Below are 26,308 nucleotides of genomic sequence, written 5' to 3'. Positions count from 1 at the left end.
ATGCAGCGAGCGTTGGCTCGCAAAAGTTAGCACAGCTAACACCGTAAACAACACGACTGCTGCGCTTAAGCGGATGTACGCTTATATTAAACAATCGGGACAACTTTGAAGATCGTTCCTTCCGATTTATATGGTACTTGTTTGTATAAATAGATTGGCAGGAATCCACGCAATTGAAAAGACAGTTTTCTGTCATGCTAAGGTAAGAAGAAACTGAAGATTGAATGAACATTTTCCTAGGGCCGGTGCTTAACTTTTTATGTACGGCTATTTTTGCCTTATATTAAATTTATTAATAAGAATAAGAAAGCCTCACAATGGAGAAATTCCCAATTTACAGCAGCAAAGTTATGAAAGGATGAAAGTAGAAGAACCAAATAAAGCGTAGGAGCTGCTGTAAAGGTAGCCACTCTTGTGGCGCCATCTTGAAGTCATAATCACATAAATTCAAGTTTACGATAATCATTTCTTTTCATCCATTCAAATAGTTTCCCTAGTGGAGGTTGATCAGCTTCCTAGAACGGATTGCGTTCGATTTGTGATCATCCCCGGTCCTGTCTCTACCTTTCCGGTTCTACCGCATAGCGAGAGTAGATCATTATCATCGGCATCATCATCATTATCGTAAAATTGTTATTACGCCCCCTGTTAGCATTCAAACCCAACTACCCGACGCCGTTGAAACCGCACGAGATTAAAAAGGTAAGTGCGCGGGGTCAGAGTTGGATATTGGTTCATTTTTACGGCCGCCGTCATTCCTTAGAGGAGGTTCTTATTTCAAGCGGCTGCTCGGCTCATCTGCATTCTGCCCCCATGATGCGGCGAAAGACTGCGAGTGAGGGAGCTGGGGGGGGGGGGGGGGGGTAGAAACAAAAGCCGAGCAGCGTCGGAATAACAGAAAGACAAACAAGCGGGAGAAAGATAATGAAGACTCGGGGAAAACGGCAGGAAGGAAAATGAGGCATGAAAGGAGGGAGGAAGATGATGAAACCGTACGACGTGTCGGGTTGGGGCGGACAAATAAACAAGTGGAAAGGAGTCAAAGAAATGAGAGGGGATGAGACTGAAGACGGATGGAATGAAAAGGAAAAAAAAAAGAATGCAAGAGCGCTTAACATTCTCCGGTGTGTGCTTTGTCTGTTGCAATGATTAGCGGGGTAGAGGGGAGAATTAAATGAGACTATTTGTAATGTTTGCACAAAAAGAACATTCTACTCTTTCTTGCGCTTCCCTCCTCTATACTTACGAAGCTGCATGGATGCTCATTATGAAAAGCAGAGGCTGACACACACACACACACACACACCTGGGCACACGTAATCGACTGGCTGTATTTTCCAAAAGATTAAAGCAAACTCACCTTCAATCTGAAATACTGAGTCTTTCAATATTTGTCATAATTTTGTTTCCGATTGTTGGTTTTGTGTTCGACTCGCTAGTTTGGATTTATTGTTTGTTTCTTCGGTGCTTCCCTGTTAGTCTGAGGACATTTTGTTCACTTTCAATTCAGTGCCAAAATGGTTGACAAGGTCGTTTCATAGCTTTTTTTTTTTTTTTGCTGTTCTCATTCTGTCACATTTTGTGCTTTCATTGAAAATCTTTGGGTGTGATCGATAATGAACATTAGGAATAGATTTATACACAGATCTGATCAGCTGGATCGTAACGGTTCGTTTTATGTGTAAGAATTGGTGATAGTTTGTAAAGTCGTAATTTGCCCGATTGATCAATAATCTTATTGATCAGCTCCACAAAATAAAACAATATCGCCAAACACAATCTCGTTCACTCGAGGGATGTTCTGTGCTGCCATTGCTAAGAACCCAAGGTTTCTCTTTTTCCCCCAATATTTTCAAATATATGTATTTTTTTCATCCCCTTTCTTAATTCATTCACTCCCAAAGACGTTTTTAAACGTCTTTTCAGACTTGGTCTAGAATTGGCTGGTACTGAATGAGTTAAATACTCCCATTGTCCATGTATTGAGTGTTTGCCACCGTTTTGGGAAGAATTTTTAGGATTTAACTGTTATTTAAATTTGTTTTAAAAAAATCAACTTTAAAAAACACGAACCGGTTCGGGCAAAGCTTACAGTATATGGATAGAAAATATTAATCATGAGAAAAGTTCTTGTCTGCCAGCTCAAGTCGTTACATTTTTCTACTGCTTCTACGTTTCTTCTTCATATTTTCCTTCAGTCCTGTGCGCCATACTGCCTCTCGCAGGTCAGTCTTGGTACTGTTACAGACATGTTCTTTGGTGGTGTTGGTGGGGGGGTTGGGGGGGGGGGGGCTCCCAATCGACAGCGTTCCGTGTCCAGTGTTCTGTGTTTGCGATCTTGAGTCCACCGCATACTTTATAACACGTTAAGAAGACTTGCAGATGGTTTTCTCATCTTATGTGAAGTTGCTCCCATTTTAAGATATTACAAGTCTGTATATGCGCCCCCCCCCCCCGCTTTTGTAAACGGCTTTATCCAATCCGTTCCTTGACCATGACCGCAACAATCACAACAAATGTGTTTATCGACCTGAAACCATTTCCTCATGTTACCCTTCAAAGTCGCTGTCAAGCCTGTTTTGCTGAAAGATTATGTAATACCAGCACTGCCCGTCGTACCTTGCGGGTTCATACATAAACTGTACAATATCAGCTTCATGTCAGCCCGGCGTGGGATATTTTTGAGGGAGTTGTCCCACTTACATAGGCGTCAACGTGACGACGGTTGCTGCCGCTACTGCCTGCAAATGACATAACATTATTTTCCGCCTCTCCATCTCTGTGCTGTTGACTCAAAAGGGAAAGATCCCTGATTGGGAGGTGGGGAGGGTGCGGGGGGGGGGCTGTGTGAGCTCAGGCCAAAATATCCTTTCTGCAACTGTACCCTTTATAGATGCTTTACAACTCATGTTTTTTTTTTCGTTGACAAGATCAAGCTAACTTTGCTCTATGACTGGAAGTCAATGGGCAACAATAAGAGAGTGGATGTTGCAATCGGTGTAGTTCAGCTCACCGCGCTGCCCGTTCGTTATTCGGCATACAGAATCTCAAGCCACTTGCCACGTCATAAATGTGATCAGCATTGTCAGTGTAATGCTGTTTTTAGCTGAAAAGGGGATGGAAATGGTGCGGTTTTCACACAACACTGGCAATTTGAAATGGGGAAACCAAGTGAAGGTTGTTGTTTTTTTTGAAAACGTTGCCACTATTGTGAAAATGCTTTTCTATAAAAGGCATCAAAACCAAAACAACAATGATAGCAAGAATACTAGCGAGCCGCCTAAGTAAAGGTTACATTTTGCTGTGCTATAACTCAGCGCTGACGCCAAGTCGACAGACACAAACTACAAACGTCTCTCTAAAAGAGAAGTTGAGACACCCAGCTGGGATTCGAGTAAAGCTCCCAATCTTGTGTCAAGCCTTCACCATCCAATAACAATTAACTCTCCTCTTTCTGTTTTAAAGGGCTACTTTTGGAGTGGGCGCGACACGAGGCTCGTGTTTGTCCAGTCCAGGAAATGGAGGAGGTGGTGGTTGTAGTCAGCTCAGCGGTAAAATCTCGGATCCCTCTTCTCCAGGGTCCCCGGGGCCCTCTTCGTCCCGTCCCTCCACGCCGCTGGTCAACTGCGTCGGTCCCGCTTCGTCGCCGCAGACCGCAGCCGCGCAGCTGAAGAACTGCCTGCGCTCCAGTCAGCATTCAGTCAACCAGACGCGCACCTCCATGCAGCTGGGTGAGCACAAAGCCGACGCATTTGCCATCGATACTCCTTTGAAAATCTTTTCGCGTACCCTTTCAAACGGGACCAAAACATCGGCAACTTTCAGAGGCGCCGCAGTCACGTTCCCAAGTGAAACGAGTGGCCGCCGCGTGAATGAAAGGTTTTTAGCGGCAGGGGGCAATTGTCTGCGCTGTCATTAAAGCAACGTAAACGACTATCACTGTCACGGCATAATACAATCTCTGCAATCTGCACCCCGCTGTGCGTCTTGAGGTGTTTCTGCAGCACTGGCCCGTATGCTCGCCGAGGCCTGTGTAATCAGCACACACTTCAAAGCGATGAATACACGCTTGATTACAAACACATTAGTCGTCACCTTTGCTGCCCCGTGTCGAGATTGGCTAGAAGATAGTTTGACAGATGCTCAAATGAATGCTGAATGTCTTGCAAAGCTGTGAGGAGTCATTTGTATTCCTAGCTTGTTTGTTTGTTTGGGTTTTTTTTTCTGGGTTTAATTTTCAGTTGTGGGACAAAAACAACCTTAGCGTGGAAGATATAAAGTGAAAGGTCGTCAATTCCGGGGTGACTTATCGACTTCTGCTTCGGTTTGGACCCATTTTCCAACAGGACATATCGTAATAGAATTTGACATCGATGGCACAGTCAAACATTCTTATTAAAAATGATTGAAGTAGGACTTCAATTTGTATTCAGGATCGCTAAAAGGTAGTACACGGATGTCTTGACAGATATCGTTTGTCAAGTAGCATAACTGACCACGTCCTTTTTGACCTCATGTATGAATAGAAATATGAATTTTAACCCTTTCGGGGACAGCGGTTACTGCAGTGGGCAACTTATCGTGTTATCAGGTTACAGCGTGCATGAAAGGGTTAAAATAAAATACCGGATTCTTTGCTACAAAATCCTATTGTTTGTTTTTTTTTAGTTAGTTAGTTTGATTTTTTTGTTGTTTGTATTTGCAGATTTTTTGGGGGGAGGGGGGAGTTAGAAAAATTAAGAAAAAAATAACTCGGGCTATTATGATATCGATATCCTGAAATCTTGCGCAAATTATCCACGACACCAAATCTTTATGCTACTTTCGATGCATATTTTTCCCCAAAACATTATTTTTATATCATTCCACCCATTGAGGTGTTCAATGTCACCGTTCCCCAGACTTGACGTTTAATGAAAATCTTTGGAGCTGGAATTTGAAACAAATCAGCGATCTTTTAGCTAAACCATGTCGCTCTCATGAATCAAGGTCTACTTTTTCACCGTGGATGCATTCTGGAGCTGAAAATATGCAGCTAAAAATGCCCGTTCAAATAAATCCACCGTCTGCTTCAAGGTTTTATTATCACGCAGTAACCGCTCCAGGAATAACATGGAAAGCGTCAAAGTGTTCAGTGCGTCATAGTCTTCCGCTTGATGCCGGCTCCACAAATGTGTTGCTCGTTTGTGTCAATTTACTTTTTCGGTATTGACATTATATTTCAAAACTGGAGGCGCATTGGAGCCTTATTAATAATGAGAAGAGAAAAAGCCTTTGCCTCCTGCTTCCAAATCCCGAGCCAATCAGGGACATATTCAGTGGCGGGTATAATCTTGTCGCAGGTCTTGAACTTGCGCCACGCTTGTTTGTGGGAGTTCAGCCACTGTTAAGTAGCATGCTGGACCCGAGGCCTGTTCGTGTGCTAAGCTTGGAAAAGCAGTGTGGCGAGATGAAAATGTGAGGGAAAGATACAAACTTGGTTGAATGGGTTATATTAATTTGTGATCTGTCCCTCATTTTTAAATCCATACGTCAACAGAGAAGACACACTTGAGCCTCATGCCAAATACCATATTTCCCGAACTATAAGGCGCTTTGGAGAATAAGGCGCACCATCAACAAATGGCCTATTTTAAAACTGTTATTATATATCGGGTGCACCGCATTATAAGGCCCATAGAAAAGAAGCTACAATCGTGGATGAAGTTGTGTTGTGCATCCACTAGATGGAGCTACTCTAAAGGAAATACAATACACGGCAATACACCTTTATATAGAGCATTAACAAAGCGCTTTACAGAACATTTAAAATACTACGTCCAAGAAATCTGAATATTGATCCATATATAAAGCGCATCGGATTATGAGGCGCACTGTCGGCTTTTGAGAAAATTGATCACTTTTTAGGTGCGCCTTATAGTGCGGAAAATACGGTAATTAATAAATACAAAGGGTTCCGTTTTTTCTAGCAACCGAGTTGGCCAAAAGTCATTGTACATTTTTTTCAAAAACTTCTTTTCTTATCATCATTGTATTGGCACCTTATAGTGCGGAAAATACGGGAATGTGAAAAGGTAGTAGAGCTAAACAAAGGTAACCCAAAAACCGCCTGAAAATAGAAACATTGCCGCAATGTTGGCGCTGCAGGGCAGAGTTGGCAGCAAGTAAAATGAACCTTGGCAGGTCTGCGTGGCATGCGAGGATGATGTGGAGCAAGTGTAGTAGGAGTGTAACACACGGCCCAGCACTGCTTGACGCCAAGACTGGGCCGCGCTTAAGAAACACACTGCTGAATGACATCACTTTGTTTTTGTGTTCTATGTAGGCGTAATGACAGAACCTCTTGCCGCTTGCTTTTTCCCCGCTCCGTCTCTGGCTGTGTCATTCCCATACACACTCACACATCTGGACCATGCTACAAAGCGGCAAGCCACTTTTGAGAACTGCAATGTTATACAGCAGGTGGCAGCCGTCTTGTTGTCGTTTTTTTGGGTGTTTTTTTTTTTTATCTGGCTTGTGACAGTTTTAAGACAGCTGCTTATGGCTTGGGAAGTTGTTGCCTGTTGTTGTGCCCCCCCCCAATGATTCACTTCTCCCAAAAGGTTGGCTAGGTTAGCTGTTGGACGGAAATATCAGCAGGAGCCGAAAATGCACTAGATCATAGGTGTCAAACTCAGGTCCTGGAGGGCCGCTGTCCTGCATGTTTTCTAAGTCTCCCTGTTGCAACACACCTGATTTAAATCATCAGGATTCTTCTAATGCTGCCTCACAGATGGCTGATGAGCTGATCATCTGAATCAGGTGTGTTGCAGCCGGGAGAGATGGAAAACAGGCAGGACAGTGGCCCTCCAGGCCCGGAGCTGGACATGCCTGCACCAGATCCTTCACAGCTCAATTCAATTTGTCCTTCTCTTTATGTGCCAACTTTTCAGTGTTTTAAAACAAGAGGCTGAACAGCAAAACGCACAACAGGTGTTCGTTCCAGCTCGTCTACTCCTGTGACTTCTAATTTGTGCGACGCGCTAACATCCTGTTTGAAGCTTTGCCCTGGCGAGGCACTGTTGGGATATATTTCATTGATTAATCAATTGGGAATTTTGCACTTCAGGCTCTTAAGCACCCTTGAACAGTTGGCCACGTGCTCTAAACTCAAACGTTTCGAAAAGGTCAAATTAACACCTGTAAAGTGCATTCATTTCAGGCTCATCGTGAGATTTCACTCAAAAGACAAATATCGCCAAAGCTTTTTCGTGAGTGGCGTATGTGACTAATTACTTTCTTTTGAGTTGAATACCCTGCATTTATTCAAGCGCTGAAAAATATCAACCATAATAATGTACTGCCATTCTTGCTGTGAGACCATAGCGCTAATAACTTTGGCACCCCGGTTTTATGATGCGTATTATTTCTGATTAACAGTACAGTGTCTATAAAGCGGTGAACTACAGAGATAAATGTTCCCTTCAGGAAATTAACGAGGACTAATGGCTACCTGCTGTCAGTGAAAAGGTCCTTGCAGTTATATTCATGCAGAAAATATATATTTTTTCTATTTTAGTCCATAGTTCGCCCGCCGGAAGCCCAGAGCGACCCGCAGTGGCGATATCTTCCCTGCGTTCTCAGAGCTCCTCCCCTTCACGTTGCGCGAGCCAATCGGGTCGCCCGCTCTCCATGACGTCCCCGGGACCCAGTTTGGGGCCCTCGCCCCTGTCGTCCCCCGCCTCACGGCCGCACCTGCCCCTGTCGTCTCCTTTGTCCTGCCTCACGCCTCCCAACGTGTCAGCGGTGCTACTTAACGGGGAACCGGCCATCCCCCTGCATCCGCCCTCACCGGGTCCCTCTCATGCACCTGCGCAGTGCGCGTTGGCCCCCAAAACAGAAAAGGTAAGTGTGCTCATCACGCTAAGGCTCGTGTTTTTCAAAGTAGGGATTTGCTTCAAAATGCAAAAAGATTTTCAAGAGGTATCCTTTGTTCAGCATGGAGATTTGACAATAAAGTTGGACTTGACTTGACTTGAGATCAAGGTTTCGGGACGGACCTCCTTATGAATGAAATGGCTTTGAACACGTTGTGGAATCCGTTTTCAGGAAGGCTCACTTGCAAAATAACTGTTCATCAGTGCAAAAAAGTTGTTGTTTGACTTTCAGCTCATTTAGTGTTATGATCCATCCATCCATTTTGTGATCCGCTTCATGTCATTGCCAACCAATCGCAGGGCACACATAGACGAACAACCATCCGCGCTCAGACTCACACCTGGGGACAATTTGGAGTGTTCAATCAGCCTGCCATGCATGTTTTTGGAACGTGGGAGGAAATCGAAGTACCCAGAGAAAACCCACGCAGGCACGGGGAGAACGTGCGAACTCCACACATCAAGTGTTATTATTGTTCACGAAAATTAACAAAATAATTACGACAAAAATTGAAAAACGTGAATGAAATAAAAGTTTCTTTATAAAATACAATTAAAAACAAACTGATACTGCAGCTCGCATGTATAAGACGAACCAAACCTTACTGCAATTATAACAGTGTCATGTTTCGCCCCACAGTGCCACCTGTTGGTCATAAACAGAAATGACCTTTTTTTTATTTTCGTCTTTTATCAATTGATTCACACATGAGCTTCCGGGATTCATTTTTAAATGGCATCCATAAACTCCAAAACAACCTCAGCCGGCTTCAACCGAAAAAAGGGAGCGACTTGTTAAGGCGAGCGTTGCGAAAACGTAATAGCTTCTCAATTGGCCGGCGCTGTAGCCCTCCAGCAAAAGCCATCCCACGTTTCTCAGCTCATTATTGAATAATTTCTGCTTTAACAGCTACAACGCGTTGGAATTGTTCGAAATGAAGCGAAGCCCCAGTGTGTGGTTCTATGCATGGCCCCGTTGTACCTGCTTTACGAAGTCTCCCGCACCCTATGGCACTCATATTGAACTCTGTCTCTAACGCCACCTCGTCTGCCGCCTCATCTGCCACGCGGAAAGTCTGGATGTCAAATCGGGACACGCTCGCAATGAGCGATGGCAGAGAAAAGCTCTGCATCTGTCTAAGATCCATTTGTTTTCGCTGCTGGCTCCACTGTGTTGGACAGCTAATCTAACTACATGGCTAGCTGACAAACAGCTCTGTGATGGTGGAACAGCAGGCTTGTTTACATCATCCCCACTCAAAGATGGCTCGTTTTTTTTTTTTTTTTTTTGGTTTTTATGAGGCCCGGATATTAATGAATCCTCTTCTCCTGCCACAGCGACAGATTTGATTTGTATTCTATTTATGCATCTGTCCAATTTGGTTGGCTGTCTCTTGTGTGTTTGGAGGAGTTGCACTTCCCATAAAGGGGAATTGTCAGGTGTCCCAATAGATTGGCAATAAAATATACAGCACCGTCTGTATTTATCACTTGGACTGCTCTATGGCTGGAATCCAAGTGCCTGATTCAGATTTAATACGTGTCTCAGATTTTTTTTTTATGTACCTTTCAAGTGGCAAATATCAGATATGGCACCGTTTACGCTGTCGGATCAAAATGAAACAAGCACGGGTGCCCAAATTGCACTCAAATCACTGAATGGTGACGTCACATAGTGACAACACCAAAGTAAATCATGAAACGTCGATAATATGTAGCTGTTATGAAGAGCGGGGTTTTTTTCCTCATTGTGGGACTCTTCTGTTATGTTGTTGTTTAGATTACATTTGGTTTTGTTACTTCATATGCCCGTTTTGTCGCACCTGTTCTCGTTATTCGGGTCCCTTGTGTTTTACCAATCAGCTCCCTCAACCCTTTGTGTCTCGTCCAGGTGTTTCTCGTTGTCTCGTCACTTTGCTTGTATTTAGGTCCCCGGGTTCTGTCAATCCTCGTCAGATCATTGCGTCTGTCTCTGTGCCCATGTCATGTTTTGTTTCTGTCCTAGGTTTTTGTTACTTTGGTTTTCTGTGGTTTTCATGACTTTGTATGTGTACTTCAGTTTATTTTTGTGTATTTCAGTTTCTTTTTATTTATTGTGAAATGTGTTTTGCTCAGTTCATGCTGCTCCTTCTGCCTCCCTACGCAAAATATCACGATAACTTTATTCATGAACAATTAGGTTGTCACTGCCTGTCCCAAATAATTTTTATCTTATCATCCATGTTGTACCTCATCATCAGATTTGATACAATTTTTTTTGTTGTTGTTGCTCTGATCTTGTGACGACGCACCACCGTCTGTTTGTTCTAGTCGGACTGAATTTACGGGAAACAATGTCTGGCAGACAGACGGCTATAAACACACACAAACCAACACGCGCATGTTGAACATCAGAAAGCCAGAACAAAGGATGCTTGTCAGAACAAGCATTAGTGAGTCGCTGAGAAATCTATTTCATTTTATTAAATGCAGTGAGCACGAGCGCTAAAGCGTTTTGCTCCCAATCCTGACCACTAGAAGCACGCTAAAGAAAATCATGTTTCCTTAAAAACTGTACAAAAATTGTGTATTGGCTCCACTTTTTCCAAGCTTCCCCCCTGACCCTCCACCCCACTCCGCCTCAGGCCACACGTGGAGCAAACAATTTTCATTGCTGTCTGTTTTTCAAAATGACTTATCCGTCAATTTGTCGTGTCTTCATAATAACAGGATGAGATGAAGATCTTTGTATGGCTTCACAGTCATAACAGCCCCTGAGGCTAACCATAACTACAAAGTGGGCGGCGACGAAAATGACTCGGCCACCAAATGGTTTACGTGTTTTAAGTGGGGTTTTTTTTTGCTCGTCCTCCAGAGTTGAAGAAACATTCATGACAACGAGCAGTTACCGCAAGCCCCTTTGATCTGTCAGCCTCTGTATTCATCTTTGAGCTAATTTACTGTAAAAGCACTTAAAGAGTGTTGAGCGTGGGTGAGCAAACGCTCAAGTAATTAGGTTGAAGGGCGGGCGGGCGCTGGCATCAACGGCAACAATTCTCGCGAGCATGCGGTTTCCTTCGACCGCTATTTGTAATGTGACCTTATCAATGGATTAACCAAACTCTCCCACTGTGGGACTGAACTTAAAGTGTAAAGTTACATTCTGTATACAGTATATGTAAAAAAATATATATTAAAAATTAAAAAATCGTGCTACTTGAGGCTAGTGGCTTTGACACTCGATTTAAGTAGGTCTAGACTGCCACCTTGTGGTTAGTAGAAGAGCAGCACACAAACTGGCACAGAAAAGCTTTTTTAACACAAGTTCATGAAAAAACAGGTGACTTAAAGTTGTTACTGTTCTTATGTAGAAGTATATATGGGCCCTTATCATATAATTTCATCAATGACGGAAAATACTGTACGTACCCCACTGTTTCTTTTTTTTTTAATCGATTAATTTTAGTGATGAGAATATTTGAATTATTGGCAGTTGTTATGATTCAAACTGTAATGATTGTTTCTAAAAGGGAAAAAATGTGTGTGTGTGTGTGTATTTGTATATATGTATGTATATATAGTTGATTAACTCATTCCGTACTAGACCAAGTCTGAAAAGACGTTTAAACACGTCTTTGGGAGTGAATGAGTTAATGAGCCTTTTCCATGAAAACTAAGACAATAAGATCTTATTTCCTTTTTATTGTTTTATCAGTTAGTCTCAGACACCAGAGACAGATCTATGACCCGTTATTACGTTTCGATAAAAACAAGCCTATCTTGATTGAATGAGTATTAGGATCAATTATATATATATGCCTGTAGCTGTAGAATTTGAATGGCAAAACATGACAGTTGTGCACCTCACTGGATTTTTATGAAGCTGTTTATATCTCAACCGTCATGCACTTTTTGCTTTGCCGTGATACAAAAGCTGTATTTCAGAGGGCCACTAATATTTTGCTCTATCAATAATTGATCAAATTATACAATATAATGACCCTTATACTGTGTTTAAAAAAAAAGGGCTGGTCATCATGTCTTCTTGCCTCACTTCCCCCCCATCAGAAGGAGAGAAAAGCCGGAGGTTTGTTGAAGCTCCTGTCAGGGGCGGCGGCCAAGAAGAAACCACGCTCGCCTACCACCTCCCCACCCACCCACGATCCCTCCTCGGCCGGCCAAAGCGCGCTACCGACCAACCTCACCCACCATCCTCACCACCCCCACCACCACCACGCCCGCTCCGGCTCGTGTCCCATGGTCTCTCAGGGGCGAGCCGGCTCGTGTCCCGTCGAGATCGACATGGCGGGGGCTGTGGGGCTGGAACCTCTGCACAGGAAATCGGGCTCCTTGGATACAAACTTTCCCATGTCGCCCCCGCCAACGCGAGCTAGCAGTGTTCTAATGGTGCTCCGGCCCGAACCCAAGCCGCTGTCCAGGGAGAGGTGGGTGCACTTATTGACACGTACAAAGGAAATGGGGCAAAGCCAAAATAATGTTTTGGTTTTTTTTGTTTTTTCTTGGACACAGACTATACAATACGTCAGTACTTTCTATACTTTATACATTTGAATTCCATATTTTTGAAATCTTTAACAGATCAAATGTGCGTACATTTTTAATTTAAACCTTTGTTTCAATGGCTTACAATTAGAAGCATCGCACCAAATCGGAAAATCGTTTTGAATTTTTTAAAATATGAGTGTGAATCCAACCGAATGATATCAGTGCATTTTAAAATGTGTATTTTTTGCATCCACACCTCGCAACCCGACACAGGCTACGTATCAAGCCACGGCAGTTGAAAATGCAGTTACTGACCAGAGTCTCATCTTCTTCATGTGCTGGCCAGGTACCGTGTGGTTGTTCCTTACCCACCCCAGAGTGAGGCGGAAATCGAGCTTCGCGAGGGAGACGTGGTGTTCGTCCACAAAAAGCGAGACGACGGCTGGTACAAAGGCACCCTGCAAAGGACGGGACAGACTGGCCTGTTTCCTGGAAGCTTCGTGGAAAACTTTTAAAAAGATACACAGAATCACTTGGCTTGAAATTGGAGTTTCCATTCTGCCTTAAGGAGCTATTAACCCCCCCCCCCCCCCTCTCTCCCCAAAAAATTTTTGGGAATTCACCGGAATTTGAGTTTCAGCGACAAGATTCTTCCTGTGGACTTTTTACAAAGGAAAAGACAGTAGCACAAGACATCTTCAGAAGTCTTTCTCGATCCAGCACACTTTCACCAGGAAAGAGGATGACCACACTTTCCCGTCCTCATCCCTGGAGTGCCACATCACAGGGGCCCCCCTCTGCGACTACTAAAGACGCGCACACACACAACACTTGAAGAGCACACAAACAAAAGCTTCCCAGGTGTCATCCACCAGCACAACAAGCATCAGCTCGGCTTCAAATTGCGACCTTCTCTCTGGTGCGTTCTTTCTTTGCAAAGACCCAAACCAGGTTCATAGTGTTTGTGGCAATAAGCACATATTTTATTTTATTTTTTTAACTCAATATGTGTTGATGATAAATGTAAGGTTGCAACTAACGATGATCTCAATAATCGATTAATTTGTCAATTGTTTTGTTGATGAATCCGATTTTTTTAAACTGGTTTCAATCCTCACCATGTTATTCCAAAACGTGACATGATTTCAAATCGAAAGTGCAAATTAACCCTTTCAGGGACAGCGGTTACTACAGTGGATAGCATATCAATTCATCAGGTTTAAGGTTATCATTATTGGTGCATGAAAAGGTAAATAACGGTTCACTTCCTGGTTTGGTACCCAACATGTTGAGCGGTGATTTCCAAATTAAAGACAGATGTTTGCAAAAATATTGATTCAACACAAATGTTAGCATTCTGCTTTCATGGAGGACGACAGAAATTTGTGAATATTTACAGTTCGGAGGCTGAGATTGTGAGGATTTGGATATTAAAGAAAAGGTCTACGAACGATTAATCGATTCTCAAAATAATTCGATAGCCGATTAATCGGCGATTAATCGCTGCGCCTCGAGACAAATGCGTGCAAACAATGTTTTTTCTCTCTTTGTGTTTGTTTGTTTTATTATAAATGTTTAGATTGATATTTGTGTTGTCCCAAGCTGTGATCTGTCACTGGATTTGTTTGTATTTAAAACGGAAAAAAAAAACCAAGGTGCAACAAGTAATTTCATCATTCATTTTTATATTTATTGAATCTGAAACTGTTTTATTTAATATTTCTCCCCCATGCACACGGTGGCTTCTTGTGAGGAAAAAAAATGGCTTGCTGAATGTAAAAAAAAAAGTTATAAAAAAAACCCTTGGGATGATTCATTTGTATTGTTAAAGTTTTTTGTGCTTAATGGACGCAAAGATGAGATTGCACTCGGTGACATTTCAGACAGCTCAACATACCTGCACTTCATGTGATTAGCATCTGCCTCGACGAAAAAAACATTTTGCTTAAAACCAGCTTTTTTTTAAAAAGTGTTTTTTTTGTTTTTGTTTTTAACCAAATGATCCACTCGCAAATTCTACTGTTTAGAGAGCGGTGCGAACAAAGTCGTGCAGATGTGGGTGAGACGCAAAGGATCCGAAAGTATTAAACAGGAGCTTTTCATTTGCCAACTGCCAAAACCTTTGACAGCGACTCGAATCTTGTTGTTGATATATTTTTTTGTACGAGTCTTCAGTGAGTGTACAGTCTGCTTTATGCATTTTTACGTCCTGAGAGTCAGTCCAAGCTAGTTTACATCTGCCACACGATCTACCTTCTTCCCCCCTCACCCCCTTTTCTGAGATCGAAGCACAGCCAAACTCGAGGGTTTGACTCACTGGGTATATTTGTGTTTGTGTGTGAGTGTGGGTGTGAAGGGGATTCGCTCTTTGTGTGTGTTTGTTGCTCTTTGGGTTGAAGTTCCGCTCATAGTCACAAGGGGAGGGGGATAAAAAGGAAGCGAGAATGTGCATCAATATCCTCAGAGGGACGGACGCGTGTGTAAAAGTGTGAGGAAGGCAGATTTTTAATTGCAGCCATAGGTGCAGCTCATTGATGAGCTGAGCACACTTTTTTTTTTTAAATCAAATTATATTTTCTAACGCATACTGTATATGAAAATGTTACAGTACAAATAAAAATTTGACATCACCACGTAAAGTCAGAAATGTAAAAAAAAGGTGGTTTAAATTATTATTTTTTTTTAATTTAAATACATCATTATTTTAAAGTGCAAAGAATCCAAGACTGTCCAATTGTTAATTGTATGTTGCCGACAAAGGCTTTCCAAACGAAGAAGATTAGCGAAGACTATGAAAGCGAACCTGTTGGATTGTTTACATCTTTACCTACTGGCCTGACATGTCTATTACACCATTTTACAGGTCCCTGTGAATGGTTATCAATTAATTGATCTGTTTTTTTAAAAAATACCTTGAATCGAAACCTTTGTGTGGTTAATTCACTGAACTTAATAATAATGAGCACTAAATTTGAGATGGTGGACACTTACATTTTACAGGGTGGTGTCATATTATTTTTCACTCTATGGCCGATGAAAAAGTGATTTCAAATCATGGCTTTCGCCAAGGCCAAATAACAATTACTCCTTGACTGACGTCAATCGAATCTCTGCCTTGCCATAGAATGAAAATATGACATATTGCTCCAATTTGGACCCTCACAGCACAAAAACAAACAAAATGTTTTTAATTCTTCATTTGCCCCGAAACTCTGAAACGAAAAAGTGGCCAAACGGCGTCAAATTGGAAACAAAATTTCAAGCTCTCGATCACAGTGATGACAGAGATCGAGGCACGGTGCATCGTGGGTAATCCCGTGCATCTGGAGAGCAACTCTGTCAAGCCGATTATGGTCAAAGTTGAAGAGGAGAAAAGCTGAATTCACAAATTACGCGGAAGAAAAGCACAGAGCGGAGAACAAAGCGAATTGAAGTCCAAGATGAGAACTGATTCACATTCACATTGATGACGTCATTTCATACTCTCGGCTACCACTGTGCAGTCTCCGACGGTGAATTTGTCCTCATGGGAAATGAATAGTTTGTGTGTGTGTGTGTGTGTGTGTGTGAGAATGAGTGGATATCAGGGGAGGCCTCGGTATGTAGCTCTTACACATGAAAAAAAAATTAAATAAAATAATGGCGTGGACGCTCATCAGGACTGAGTCAGGTCTCTTTTGTGTACAGAAAACGGTAAAGAAAAAAAAACAAAAAAGTCTATCTAATTCTATATTGTGCAGAATATTTATAGGCCTTTGGTGCCATTGAAGTCATGCTCGGCGCTGGCTGCGCTCGGCGCGCTCTACCATGTGATCATGATGCATCCATCGTCTTGTACTGATGACCCGTGGTTGACTTGATTGTTTTTGTTTTTTCCATGTCAAGTGCATTTTTCGCAATAAATGCCTTTGATTTTAAAAAAAATAGACAAATTTTGATTCTTTTTCTACGCGTGCATGTGTGTGTGTGTGTATCTCAATGAAGCATTGTACAACACCTCACGGTATTCTCTGACCTAAAGAACATGACGAGTTTCGGTTTACAAAGTCTCACTCATCAAGACGGAATATTCGGTCCATGTGCACTTCAGCAAGATAATAAAGCATGCGTGACATTTTTTTTATTTTTTTAAGTGTGTCTATAATTTTAGTTTTGCAGTGAGGTAAAACTGGACCGCATCAAACTGGGAGCGTTTTTTTAATCACATCTCTTGTAGCCAAGGTCACTTTATCGGTAAACCCTCAAGATTACGCAATCCGGTGCGTACTACAACACTCCAAGCTCAAATGGAAATCAGCTATCCACAACACACACACTTAGTAGAGTTACTAGTGCAGCACACCCTGTTCAATGTCATTTTGTACTAGTTGCTTTGAAGTGAAGTCAAGTGGACCTTAACTCATTCACTCCCAAAGACGTTTTTAAACGTCTTTTCAGACTTGGTCTAGAATTGGCTGGTACTGAATGAGTTAAACTGGATCTCAAAGATTATGAAGAAATAGCTTTGCTTGTCATACCCATACGTTAGTTGGCTCTTAGTTCTTACTAGTAACTTGTTTTTTTTTTTCCTGCAACAGTATGCCATTTCTGCACACTAGTAGGACAGATATCAAGTCAAGTACAACTTTATTGTCAAATGCGCCGTATGTGTTGCAACTTACAGTAATGTACAACTTGCAGCCATTTTGGTCTGTTCGGTGTGCGACACATGACTCCTGGTTGGACCTAGCACTAGTTGATGAAAAGTGGCACGAGTTGCACTCGTGCGGCCGAATCGTCCTGCTATTGTACTGAATTTTACTTGTACTAGTACACAGACCTCAAGTTTGATAATCGAGGATATGGAGTAAAATGCTTCAACGGCTTTCTGTTTATTTTATGTGTTGTATTGGGAGTCGTGTACCTCCCTCATGGTGTTTTTTTTTCCCCCGATGCGCCCGCATTCAAAGACACGCAGGTGACGGATGTTCAATAAAGATAAAGCTGCTCTTTCCCCTTCGTCTCCTTTCACCACCCACCCCACCCCCACATTAACTTCTCGGCCCATTTCCAAGCCTCATTAGCATTTAGAGTGACGAGCAAAAAAAACCCAAAAAAAACAAAAAACCTTGCGCGTACGATTTTCTTTCAAGATCTTTAAAGAAAGTTTTTCATGGGAAAAACCCGCAACACCCGCTCCCATCAAAAAGCTTTACGTCATGCTGAGAGGTGAAGGTGCCTCCGAGCGCCCGGTCCGCGAGGTGTTGCGGCCTCCTGCGGGAATGGGGGTGGGGGGAATCCATCCTCATCCTCAACGCTTGACGCCATACCTGTCTGCCAGATTGTGTGTGCGTGCGTGTCCGCAAGGTGAGTTGCTGCGGGGAGGACGTGCCTCACTCCCCCCGCATCTTTTCCCTTTCCAAAGCGCGGCGGTCTTAAGTGGTTTCATGAGGCAAAGCTGAGACAACCTTGGATTGTCCTTTAGTTCAATGTTTCTTGTCAAATTGCATCACAGTGTCTGTCCAAACATGTCTGAAATGACTTTTTCTTTTTTTTTACTGCTTGCCCTGGTGTCCACGCTCGCGGTGTACAACATGTTCTAGTCTGCAGCCAATCACCGGACAGATGGCAATTCACACTCGTGGAAAATTGAACATTTAATGTTTCGCATAAAACAATTCTGTATGAAAATGTATCGCGGTATATTAGTAGATCTGTTTTTTTTGTTAGCTTATTACTGTATGTTCTTTATTTTGGGGTGTCATTCCACTTTCCGCCACCAGATGGCGGCACGTAGTTTTGTTTGACTAAATTTATCTGAAGAAGATTGAGAGAAAGAAGATTGTGTTTCGGTTCACGCTATTTTTTTGCGGAAGATGACTGAACGTCATCCGCGGCAATTCTGCTTTTTACGCGGGGTGATGCTGTCTTGGGATTTTCATTTTTCCTTGGTTTTAATTCCAGTTTGTCATTTCTATTAGTGGTTGTTTTTCCCGCACAGCTATTTCAATGAAAAAAAATTAAAAAACAATCAAGGAACAAGCCTCCTGAGTAACACTGTTTATTTCATAAATACGAGCGTAGTTCAAACACAAAAAGGTTCCCTCCATCAGGCGTTAGTGTGTTTCACTGCGTGTACAAGAACAGAGTGATTTCTTTTTTCTGTTGTTTTTTTTTTTCCTACAGTAAGCTGGACACACATAAGGCACGTGTAACACATGTGGAACACAAGTGTAAGTGTAAAGTGTCACGCGATAAGAAAGCAGCACCGCCGAGTTGTGTTCAAATGCTACAAGGTGCGCGTCACGGAGCTTTGTCCCCAGACACGAATGCATCAAAGTACAGTACTGTTGCCTCTTCGTCCTGCCGCCCCACACACTTTTTCCCACCCCCCATGACTCAGCGTTGTTGTGCACATTGAAACAAGTGCGTGTCAGCAGAAACGAGCGGAGCAAGCGAAACGACGCATTCTGTCTAGTCTAGTGATGTAAATATGCGTGAGTAAACACAGAGAAGTTGAAAGTTAAAACTAATGGAGGCGAAATTTGCTTTCTGAAACACTATTGACAGGTTTATAATAACGTTCAGATCAAAGGATGATGAGGACTGAGTTTTTAAGGATGAATGACAAAGGTCGTACAAATGCCGCTTTGTTCTCTGCAGCCACTCCGCCGGTGAGCGCATTTTACAATATCAAAGACATGAATGTACCATTAAAACCATTCGAGGTTCGGTCCATTATTAACCCCAAACGTGTTCGTGGGAGCCTCTGAAACCACGGAGAGCTAAAAAGCAACAAAAGGAGGTGTATCATGGAGATATAAAAGAATACATACAAAAAAAGAAAACAGAAAACCCCACACATTAGATTAAAAAAAAAGTGTACACATACAACGTACTGTCTTATCTTTGGCGCTGAAAACACACATATGTGTTGCTGCTGGTGATGATGATGATGATGATGATAATGATGGTCGGAGGCTTCAGGTTAGTGTTTGAGACTGGCCACAAAGACTTTTGGGAAATGGTGTAGCTGGTCGGACTGGAGTTCAATTCCTCAATTCTTCACATGAAGCCAGAACTGGTTTTGGGGGTGGGAATGCAGCAACGTGGTGAGAATCGGTTTGACGGCAAGCGGGTTTCATCAACACAATCACAATTGAATCATTTGAACAACCGCAGATTTGAGAAAAAAGAGGTCCCCGAAAGCCTCGCGAGTGTTTCAGAAACTTCAGAAACTGTTTTAATGGATGCAAACAGTTGTTCTTGTCATCATCAATTTTTTTTAACATGTATGAAATTCTTGGATACAAGAACAACTGTTTGGGAACGTTAAAAGTCTTTGCAAAAACTTTTGCTCAGTTTGTTCGCCACTCAGCGAGATAATCCCGAGAAGAGTTTCCCAATTTTTCAGCTCAGCACGAATCATCATTTCGCAAAGCAGTGCTTTTGCCGCCATCTGGTGGCAGTGCGGGGAATTTGAACGGGCACGAAACCTAAGAAAGAATGATTTTGAAAAAGCTCATCTTCCTTACTTTTTGCGATCTTTGTCCTTCTTGCCATTGGCGGTGAGGCTTTGGGCCTGCAGCAGCTGAGCGGCGGCGCGCCTCTTGCCGAAGGAGCTCTGGTCTTCCTCCAGGAGGCGCCGCTTCTCCTCCAGGGCCGACTTCTCCTCGGCGTGGAGGCGCTTCAGCTGCTCGAAGCGGCTTTGCAACTGGAACGTGGAAAAAAGGGAAACCGGGAGGATGTGAGGAGCAAAGAGAAATCTGTTTTCAACGAATTATAGTTTCACTTAAACACCATTTTTGTACCCTTTTTTTCCTAGAAACAAAATCAATTCACATTTTTTTTCTTCACTGAAAAATCCTGATCTGTTTGTAAACATGAGCTGAAGAATCAACTCATGGATCATACGGCAGCAGCTCCTGACCTCTCTCTCTGCATCCTTAAGCTCCGCCTCCTTCTCCTTGACCCTCTGCACAAACATCTGCCTCATCTCGTCCTCTCTCCTCTGCAGCTCCACCAGGAACTCCTGACGCTTGGCTTCGTAGGTCTGCTGCAGACTGCACGCACACACGCGGGCGTTACCACACGCGCCCGCTTTATTAGGCACGCGCGGACCCAGGCCGCGACGGCGGTCACCTGACGGGCTTGCACTCCGGGTCGGTGTCCTTGAAGCCCATCTCCTCCAGCTTGCAGCGTCGGTACAGCTCGTAGTGACGCGTGTGCGTCTGCTCCCTCAGGTCCTCCATGTTGACGCAGATCAGCATCTCCCGAAGCTTCACAAAGTCGCAGTGGCTCTCGTTTTCCACTACGGCGACACGGCGAGGGGATTATGGGATGGCGGGCAGACAATGTCCGCATATTGAGGGCCACTATCTTTTTTATGTCAGTCTGTAAATACAGCTAACACTTCACTTCTTCCCCCTTATTATGACGCAGCTAATTATTCCAAAATAGTGAATTGCACAAAACAACCAATTATGACAGCTTTTTTTTTTTTAAATATAGATGTTTGCAAACCAAGAAATGACATGGCTCTCTCCACAGCAAATAGGGAGTAAGTCCTTCAGTGAACAGTGCTCGACAAATAGCCCCCCCCCCCCCCCCCAAGAGAGCTAACTCATTCACTCCCAAAGACGTTTTTGAACGTCTTTTCAGACTTGGTCCAGAATTGGCTGGTACTGAATGAATTTTCGACAGATGCCACAAAATGGTGGCAAGGCTCTACTTTTTTTTTTTTTACTTCTTGTAGACAACTGCCTGTCTACAAGAAGCTCCTCCCGTCACATCAACATAGTTACTTGATACCGACATGGGATCAAAGCGCTATTTTTCATCGATAACTGCTTCAACCAACAAAGAGCATGCAGAAAAGTGGTTAATTTGAATGACTGTCTGTGTCTTATGTGTTGTGCTGTATTATTTTGTTGTTACGTTATTCTGACTTTGAGATGGCGCCGCGAGAGTGGCTGTCTTGACAGCAGCTCCTCGAGTTTTTGTTCTTCTACTGTCTTCCTTTCATAACTTTGCTGCTGTAAATTGGGAATGTCTCCATTGTGAGACGAAACAAGGTTTTCTTATTCTTCAGTATATTAGACAGGGCTTTGGCCTGAGTTCTAATAAAGAGTGGAAATATGAGGTTTAAAGTGAAGAGCGGAGGAGAGGTTGGAAACTAAATCTGCCAATATTTGAATCCATAAGTAGAACGGCAACTATTTGGGGTGAAGGTAGAAAACGTAACATGTTTGCGAACCGACGACACCCGGTGCAGTTGTGACTCGCATTGTGGTCGCCCAGCAAACCTACCTTGGACGACCCCCCAGGGGTACTGACGAGCCTTCACCATCTTGTTGGCCACGGCCACTTCTTCCGTGCTGCCCACCACGGCAAAAGGCAGATGGCCCTACATAAGGGCCACAAAAAAGAAATAAAAGAGAGTGACGGCGGAGCTCGTGAGGCCGATGGAGGAGCCCGTCCGGACGGGCGCTTACGTTCATGGCCGTGTTGACCTTGGCGACGGCCTCGTCGTCCAGGGGGAACTGGTAGATCTGAACGCCGTTGCTCACCAACTCGCTCATGATTTTGATCTTGAACTTGTGCAGCTCGCTCTTACTGATCGTGTCTGCTTTGGCGATGACGGGGATGATGTTCACCTACGCGGTGACATCACAGCACCGATGAATTTTCATAGGATTAAACACACGGTAGGTACACCGCAACGCTAAACGTGCCGTTTCATCTCGACAGTGTGCGATGTTTTCACGTTTTCTTCTGCAACGTTGAAAAGTTGTGACGTCAATGTTGTGGGGCGAAGTCGCACCGAGGTTAAATATTTGAATGTTTGAGGCCGACTCAATAAGAGGAAACTTAAAAGAAAATATCACCAAGAGGGCAAGCGCATCAACGATACGTTCCGATGTTATTTGTGGCTCAGCAGCCCACTTTTGCCGTCCGAGCCACCCCACATTCCTGACCGTCTGTGTGCACGCGTGCGTGCGCGTGTGAGTGTGTGTCAAAAACAGGAATGTTTTTCTGCTCGAGCTTCAGTGTCAGACGCCCCCAACCCCCCAAAAAAAGAAAAAAAAATTATTGGCAGCGCACAAAACAAAACAAGCTGCGTAGCTGACTATCCCTTCACCAACAAATGTTTCCCTCTCCGCCTATCTGTCTGTACAGTGACACAAAAGGACAGCTCCAGTGTGTGTACGTGTGCCTGTGTAGCCACATTCCAGCGCTTTTTCGTGTGTGTGTGTGTGTGACTCTTTTCACATGCAAATCCTCTGTTGCTGGCACTTCCTGACAGTGACACACAAGAGAGCATGGGAAAGTTTGTGACCACCTCCGCAGTCATGGGGTGGGCCTCTCTCGCCACCTCATGATTTGATGACGGTTTGGGGGGGGGGGGGGGGGGGTCGATTTGTTTTCCTTAAATGCAAGACTCATGAGTGTGTTGACCACTTGGCGTGAATGGATGTGTGTGATTAAGACCGTGATGGAGCCTGACTCAAACATTCACTTGAAAATGAATCACCAAGGCCATTATCTTAGATCAGTGGTGTCAAACATACGGCCCGCGGGCCGGAACCGGCCCGCAAGGAGGTTCAATCAGGCCCGCAGGATAATTTAAAAGTGAAAAAAATGCATAAAAGACACAGAATTAATATTTTTAATAAGGTGCAAGTCATTGAGTATCCGCTAAGAGATACTGTTTTGATCAGAGAAGAAGACAACAGCAGCCTCAGTCCATCACTGAAACAGACCCATGACAGCAGACGCTATCAATAGCACTCTCACATTTACACATTTAATAGCACTCTCCTTAGTTTGAAAGGTGTAGGCAGGATTACATTTAGATTTTTTATGCATGTGAAAATGGCTTAAAAATCCTTTTCTTCATAAATCTCGTTTAATCTTAAAGTGCATTACTGTATATTTCAATACCAATTACTTGTTAAAGTTTGTACAATCAGTGGGATCAGTTGCAATGATAAAAGTAAATTGCACATTTGTCGAAGGAAATGTAAGGTGCTTCGTGAAATGTTTTGTAAAAGATATGTTCATTAAATTTCAACATTTTTCTAATGTTCTTGTGCTTCTTTGTACCAAAACAAAGGAAAGACATATTGTTTTGGTTATTTATAGCAAAGTATGGTTTCATTTTAATGGTCCGGCCCACTTGACATCTACCGAGGCCGTATAAGGCCCACCATGTGAAATGAGTTTGACACCCCTGTCTTAGATGATTTTGCCAAGACGCAGAATTGAAATATTACTTTGGCTTTCTACAGTGATGGAAAAAAAATATGAGCAAATGCTGCTTCCGTTTTGTTTCAATTAAAGGTAATGGAAGTACACTTAATTTATTCTCATCGTACAAATTTGGGTCACTGCAAGCGCAGTTTTTAAAACCGTAGGTAATCACAGTAAGAATAAATATACATTCATAGAAAAGAATACATTATCGATTCATCAGAGCCCTCTGAATTGTAATAGAATCGATTTGTGAGGTGGCGAGAGATTTAACTTCAACCACAGTGGCTCACACTTACAAAAAAAAACCAAAAAATAATAAGTAATACGCTGCAATGAAAATAGCTTGTTGTGCAGAGAATTGCTAAAATAATCCCTCTCCTTGTACATTGACCCCTTAATTTTGCTAATAAACATTAACCCAGTAACAGCATTGATTATTTGAGACACTCCAAGGGCTGAAGATAGCCCAAGAATCCAGTTATTTGCTCAGTGCCATTATCTTGTCGCCTGCAAATTACTACATGCGTGAGAAAAGTGTCAGCCTTCAAACCATATAAACCAGACTACCTTCTTACCTTGCTGTCCAGTTTCTTCATGGTGACCAGGTCCAGGGACTTGAGGGAGTGGCCCGAGGGGGAGATGAAATACAGACAGGCGTGGACCCGCGAGTCGTGGTAGTTGAAAAGGGAGCGCCTGATTTTGAGTTCCTCCTGCAGGTAACTCTCAAACTGCCTGTCGATATAATCCACCACCGGCTGATAGCTGGAAGACAGACGGACGATGGTCAACGGTGACGTCGCAAATCACACGCTCGCTCGTTAGTTCGCTCTGACCTCTCCTGTTTGTTCATTTGGTCTCCGAATCCCACCGTGTTAACCACGGTGAGGCGCAGTCGCACATTACTCTCCTGCAAGTCGTAGGTTTGAGCCCGCAGCTGCACCTCAGGCTCAAAGTGAGACGACTCAAAGTTTTCAAAGTTGGTGCTGAACAGAGTGTCCATCAGGGTGGACTTGCCGATTCCAGTTTCACCTGAAGACAGAGAAGACAGACCGTCAAAATAAGATAAACTGTAATAGAATGACTTTCCTTTTTCCCCTGAACATGTTTTTCTTCACAGGCCATTGTCAAAACATTTTGATTTTTGTTTTCTTCTGCAATGCTCCATATTACACAGAAACAAATTTCTCTTTCAACTCCAGAGTCAAGAGCAGAAACTTTTAAAGATATGGCGGATTTATTCATTCAAACCCGGTGATTAATTGGGGAATGCAATGACTGCATTCGTTGAAATACAGTAATTCACAATTCTACTTAAGCCCTGGAGTTGGACTGAAAAATGGGATGATGACAGTGGAAGAGGCCCATGGTTGAATAGGATTACAGTTTCCTCCAAATGTGACATTATTTGGGTAAACATCATTGTTTCGTTTTGTTTTTTGTTTTTTTCTTTTTATGTACGAGTGTCAAGCAGCATACCGATGCAGAGGATGTTGAAGCAGAATCCCTGATCGGTGGACTTGTTGACCAACTGGTCTGGGAGGCTGTCAAAACCAACGTGGCCTGCCAGAGAGAGAGGCCGGAGTCCCTTATCCTAAATAAAACAATACACACGCAAAATATGCTTTGTCACAACCTTCCACAAAATTCCAAAACACAATAGCACACTCCAAAAATGAAAAAAGATGCACAACAAAGATTAAGGAAATATTTTCGGATCCATAACATGTGTCATAATATTCTGTGATTGTCCAAGTGCTTCCAATACACAACACAGCAGGTACACGTATTCTCTATTGTAACACGTGTGTTACTAATACAAAAGTGCAGAATGTAATGACAGCCACGTGTAGTTTGGTGCCACTGTGGTGTATATTCTGATCGAATAGCTGTTGTTAGGGAACGAAGATGAACCCATGTACGTGTTATAAATGAGTTAGAACACTTTTGAGATTTCCTGGTGAGTGCAATTATAAATGCCAACGTCTCCCAAACTTCACAGCAGTCAGTTGAGTGACGTGATTGCTTCTTTCAAGACAGCTAACGCCCCTCCGGTAATAGATGTTTCTACTAGGTCGATGAGCAAAGCACTTGAGAAGTTAAATTTAGCATGAACGCGTACAATTACACGAGGTGGATACACGCATTTGATTTCTGTGAACAAACCATGTTGTGTTCAAAGGGAACGTTACTTAATTTGCATAAGAGAGAAGTTGCGCTAGTTGTACGACTAGCTAACTTCATTGTAGCGTCAGACACTCCCTTCTCGACTATGATTGTTATTACAGAGAACAACAAAGAGATCAATACAAACCGGTTGCAGCGCAACATCGGAAGAAGCCATGTCTTTTCGATAGAAAGTAGAAATTCCCCAAAAGTACCAGACACAGTACAATCAAACTTAATAATAGTCAAATTCTTTTCTTCCCCCCCCCCCAAAAAGAGTCCTGAATGGGACCGCCTCACCACGGCCAGACTAGACCAAATTAAAGAAGAGATGATTATGTCTCAAATGGTCTTTGCGAATCGACTTAAAATGCGATCTAACTAGAGGTAAACTTTAAGTTTCCAATTTATAAAACATAATTGTTCACAAAATAAAAAGTTTGAAAATTAATATGCGCGAAATATTGCTTTATCAAACCGATTTTTACACGAGTCACCTTTCTTTTCAA

The 26,308-nt window shown here is 43.0% G+C and overlaps 2 protein-coding genes across 3 annotated transcripts in view; one reads left to right on the top strand and one right to left on the bottom strand.

Moving 5' to 3' along the window:
• Positions 1-16,319, top strand: part of LOC147198348 (E3 ubiquitin-protein ligase SH3RF3-like) — a 63,958-nt gene extending 47,639 nt beyond the window's left edge. The window contains exons 7-10 of the mRNA XM_086123523.1: positions 3,466-3,731; positions 7,559-7,884; positions 11,964-12,340; positions 12,748-16,319. Of these exons, the coding sequence (XP_085979649.1) occupies positions 3,466-3,731; positions 7,559-7,884; positions 11,964-12,340; positions 12,748-12,916 (1,138 nt within the window). The 3' untranslated portion in view covers positions 12,917-16,319. The remainder of the gene's footprint in view (positions 1-3,465; positions 3,732-7,558; positions 7,885-11,963; positions 12,341-12,747) is intronic.
• A 2,108-nt stretch (positions 16,320-18,427) lies between these two features.
• On the bottom strand, positions 18,428-26,092 carry septin10 (septin 10). Of its 2 annotated transcripts, XM_086124143.1 has the most exons (10): positions 25,948-26,092; positions 25,113-25,227; positions 24,470-24,665; positions 24,212-24,398; positions 21,875-22,036; positions 21,690-21,786; positions 20,523-20,691; positions 20,311-20,443; positions 19,916-20,094; positions 18,428-19,461 (listed from the first exon to the last, which is right to left on the bottom strand). In XM_086124143.1, the coding sequence occupies exons 1-10, from the start codon at positions 25,975-25,977 to the stop codon at positions 19,446-19,448; spliced, it is 1,284 nt and encodes a 427-aa protein (XP_085980269.1). In that variant the 5' UTR covers positions 25,978-26,092; the 3' UTR covers positions 18,428-19,445. The 2 variants fall into 2 exon arrangements, with proteins under 2 accessions (XP_085980269.1, XP_085980270.1); XM_086124144.1 differs by lacking the exon at positions 18,428-19,461 and having other exon boundaries at positions 19,912-20,094.
• Positions 26,093-26,308: the final 216 nt, after the last annotated feature.

Source organism: Hippocampus guttulatus, chromosome 11, assembly GCF_054856545.1.
Source record: "Hippocampus guttulatus isolate MCC_2025c chromosome 11, RoL_Hgut_1.0, whole genome shotgun sequence".
NCBI classification, from domain to species: domain Eukaryota; kingdom Metazoa; phylum Chordata; class Actinopteri; order Syngnathiformes; family Syngnathidae; genus Hippocampus; species Hippocampus guttulatus.
The sequence above is the reverse complement of the archived record's forward strand: the minus strand, read 5'-3'. Positions and strand labels throughout refer to the sequence as shown.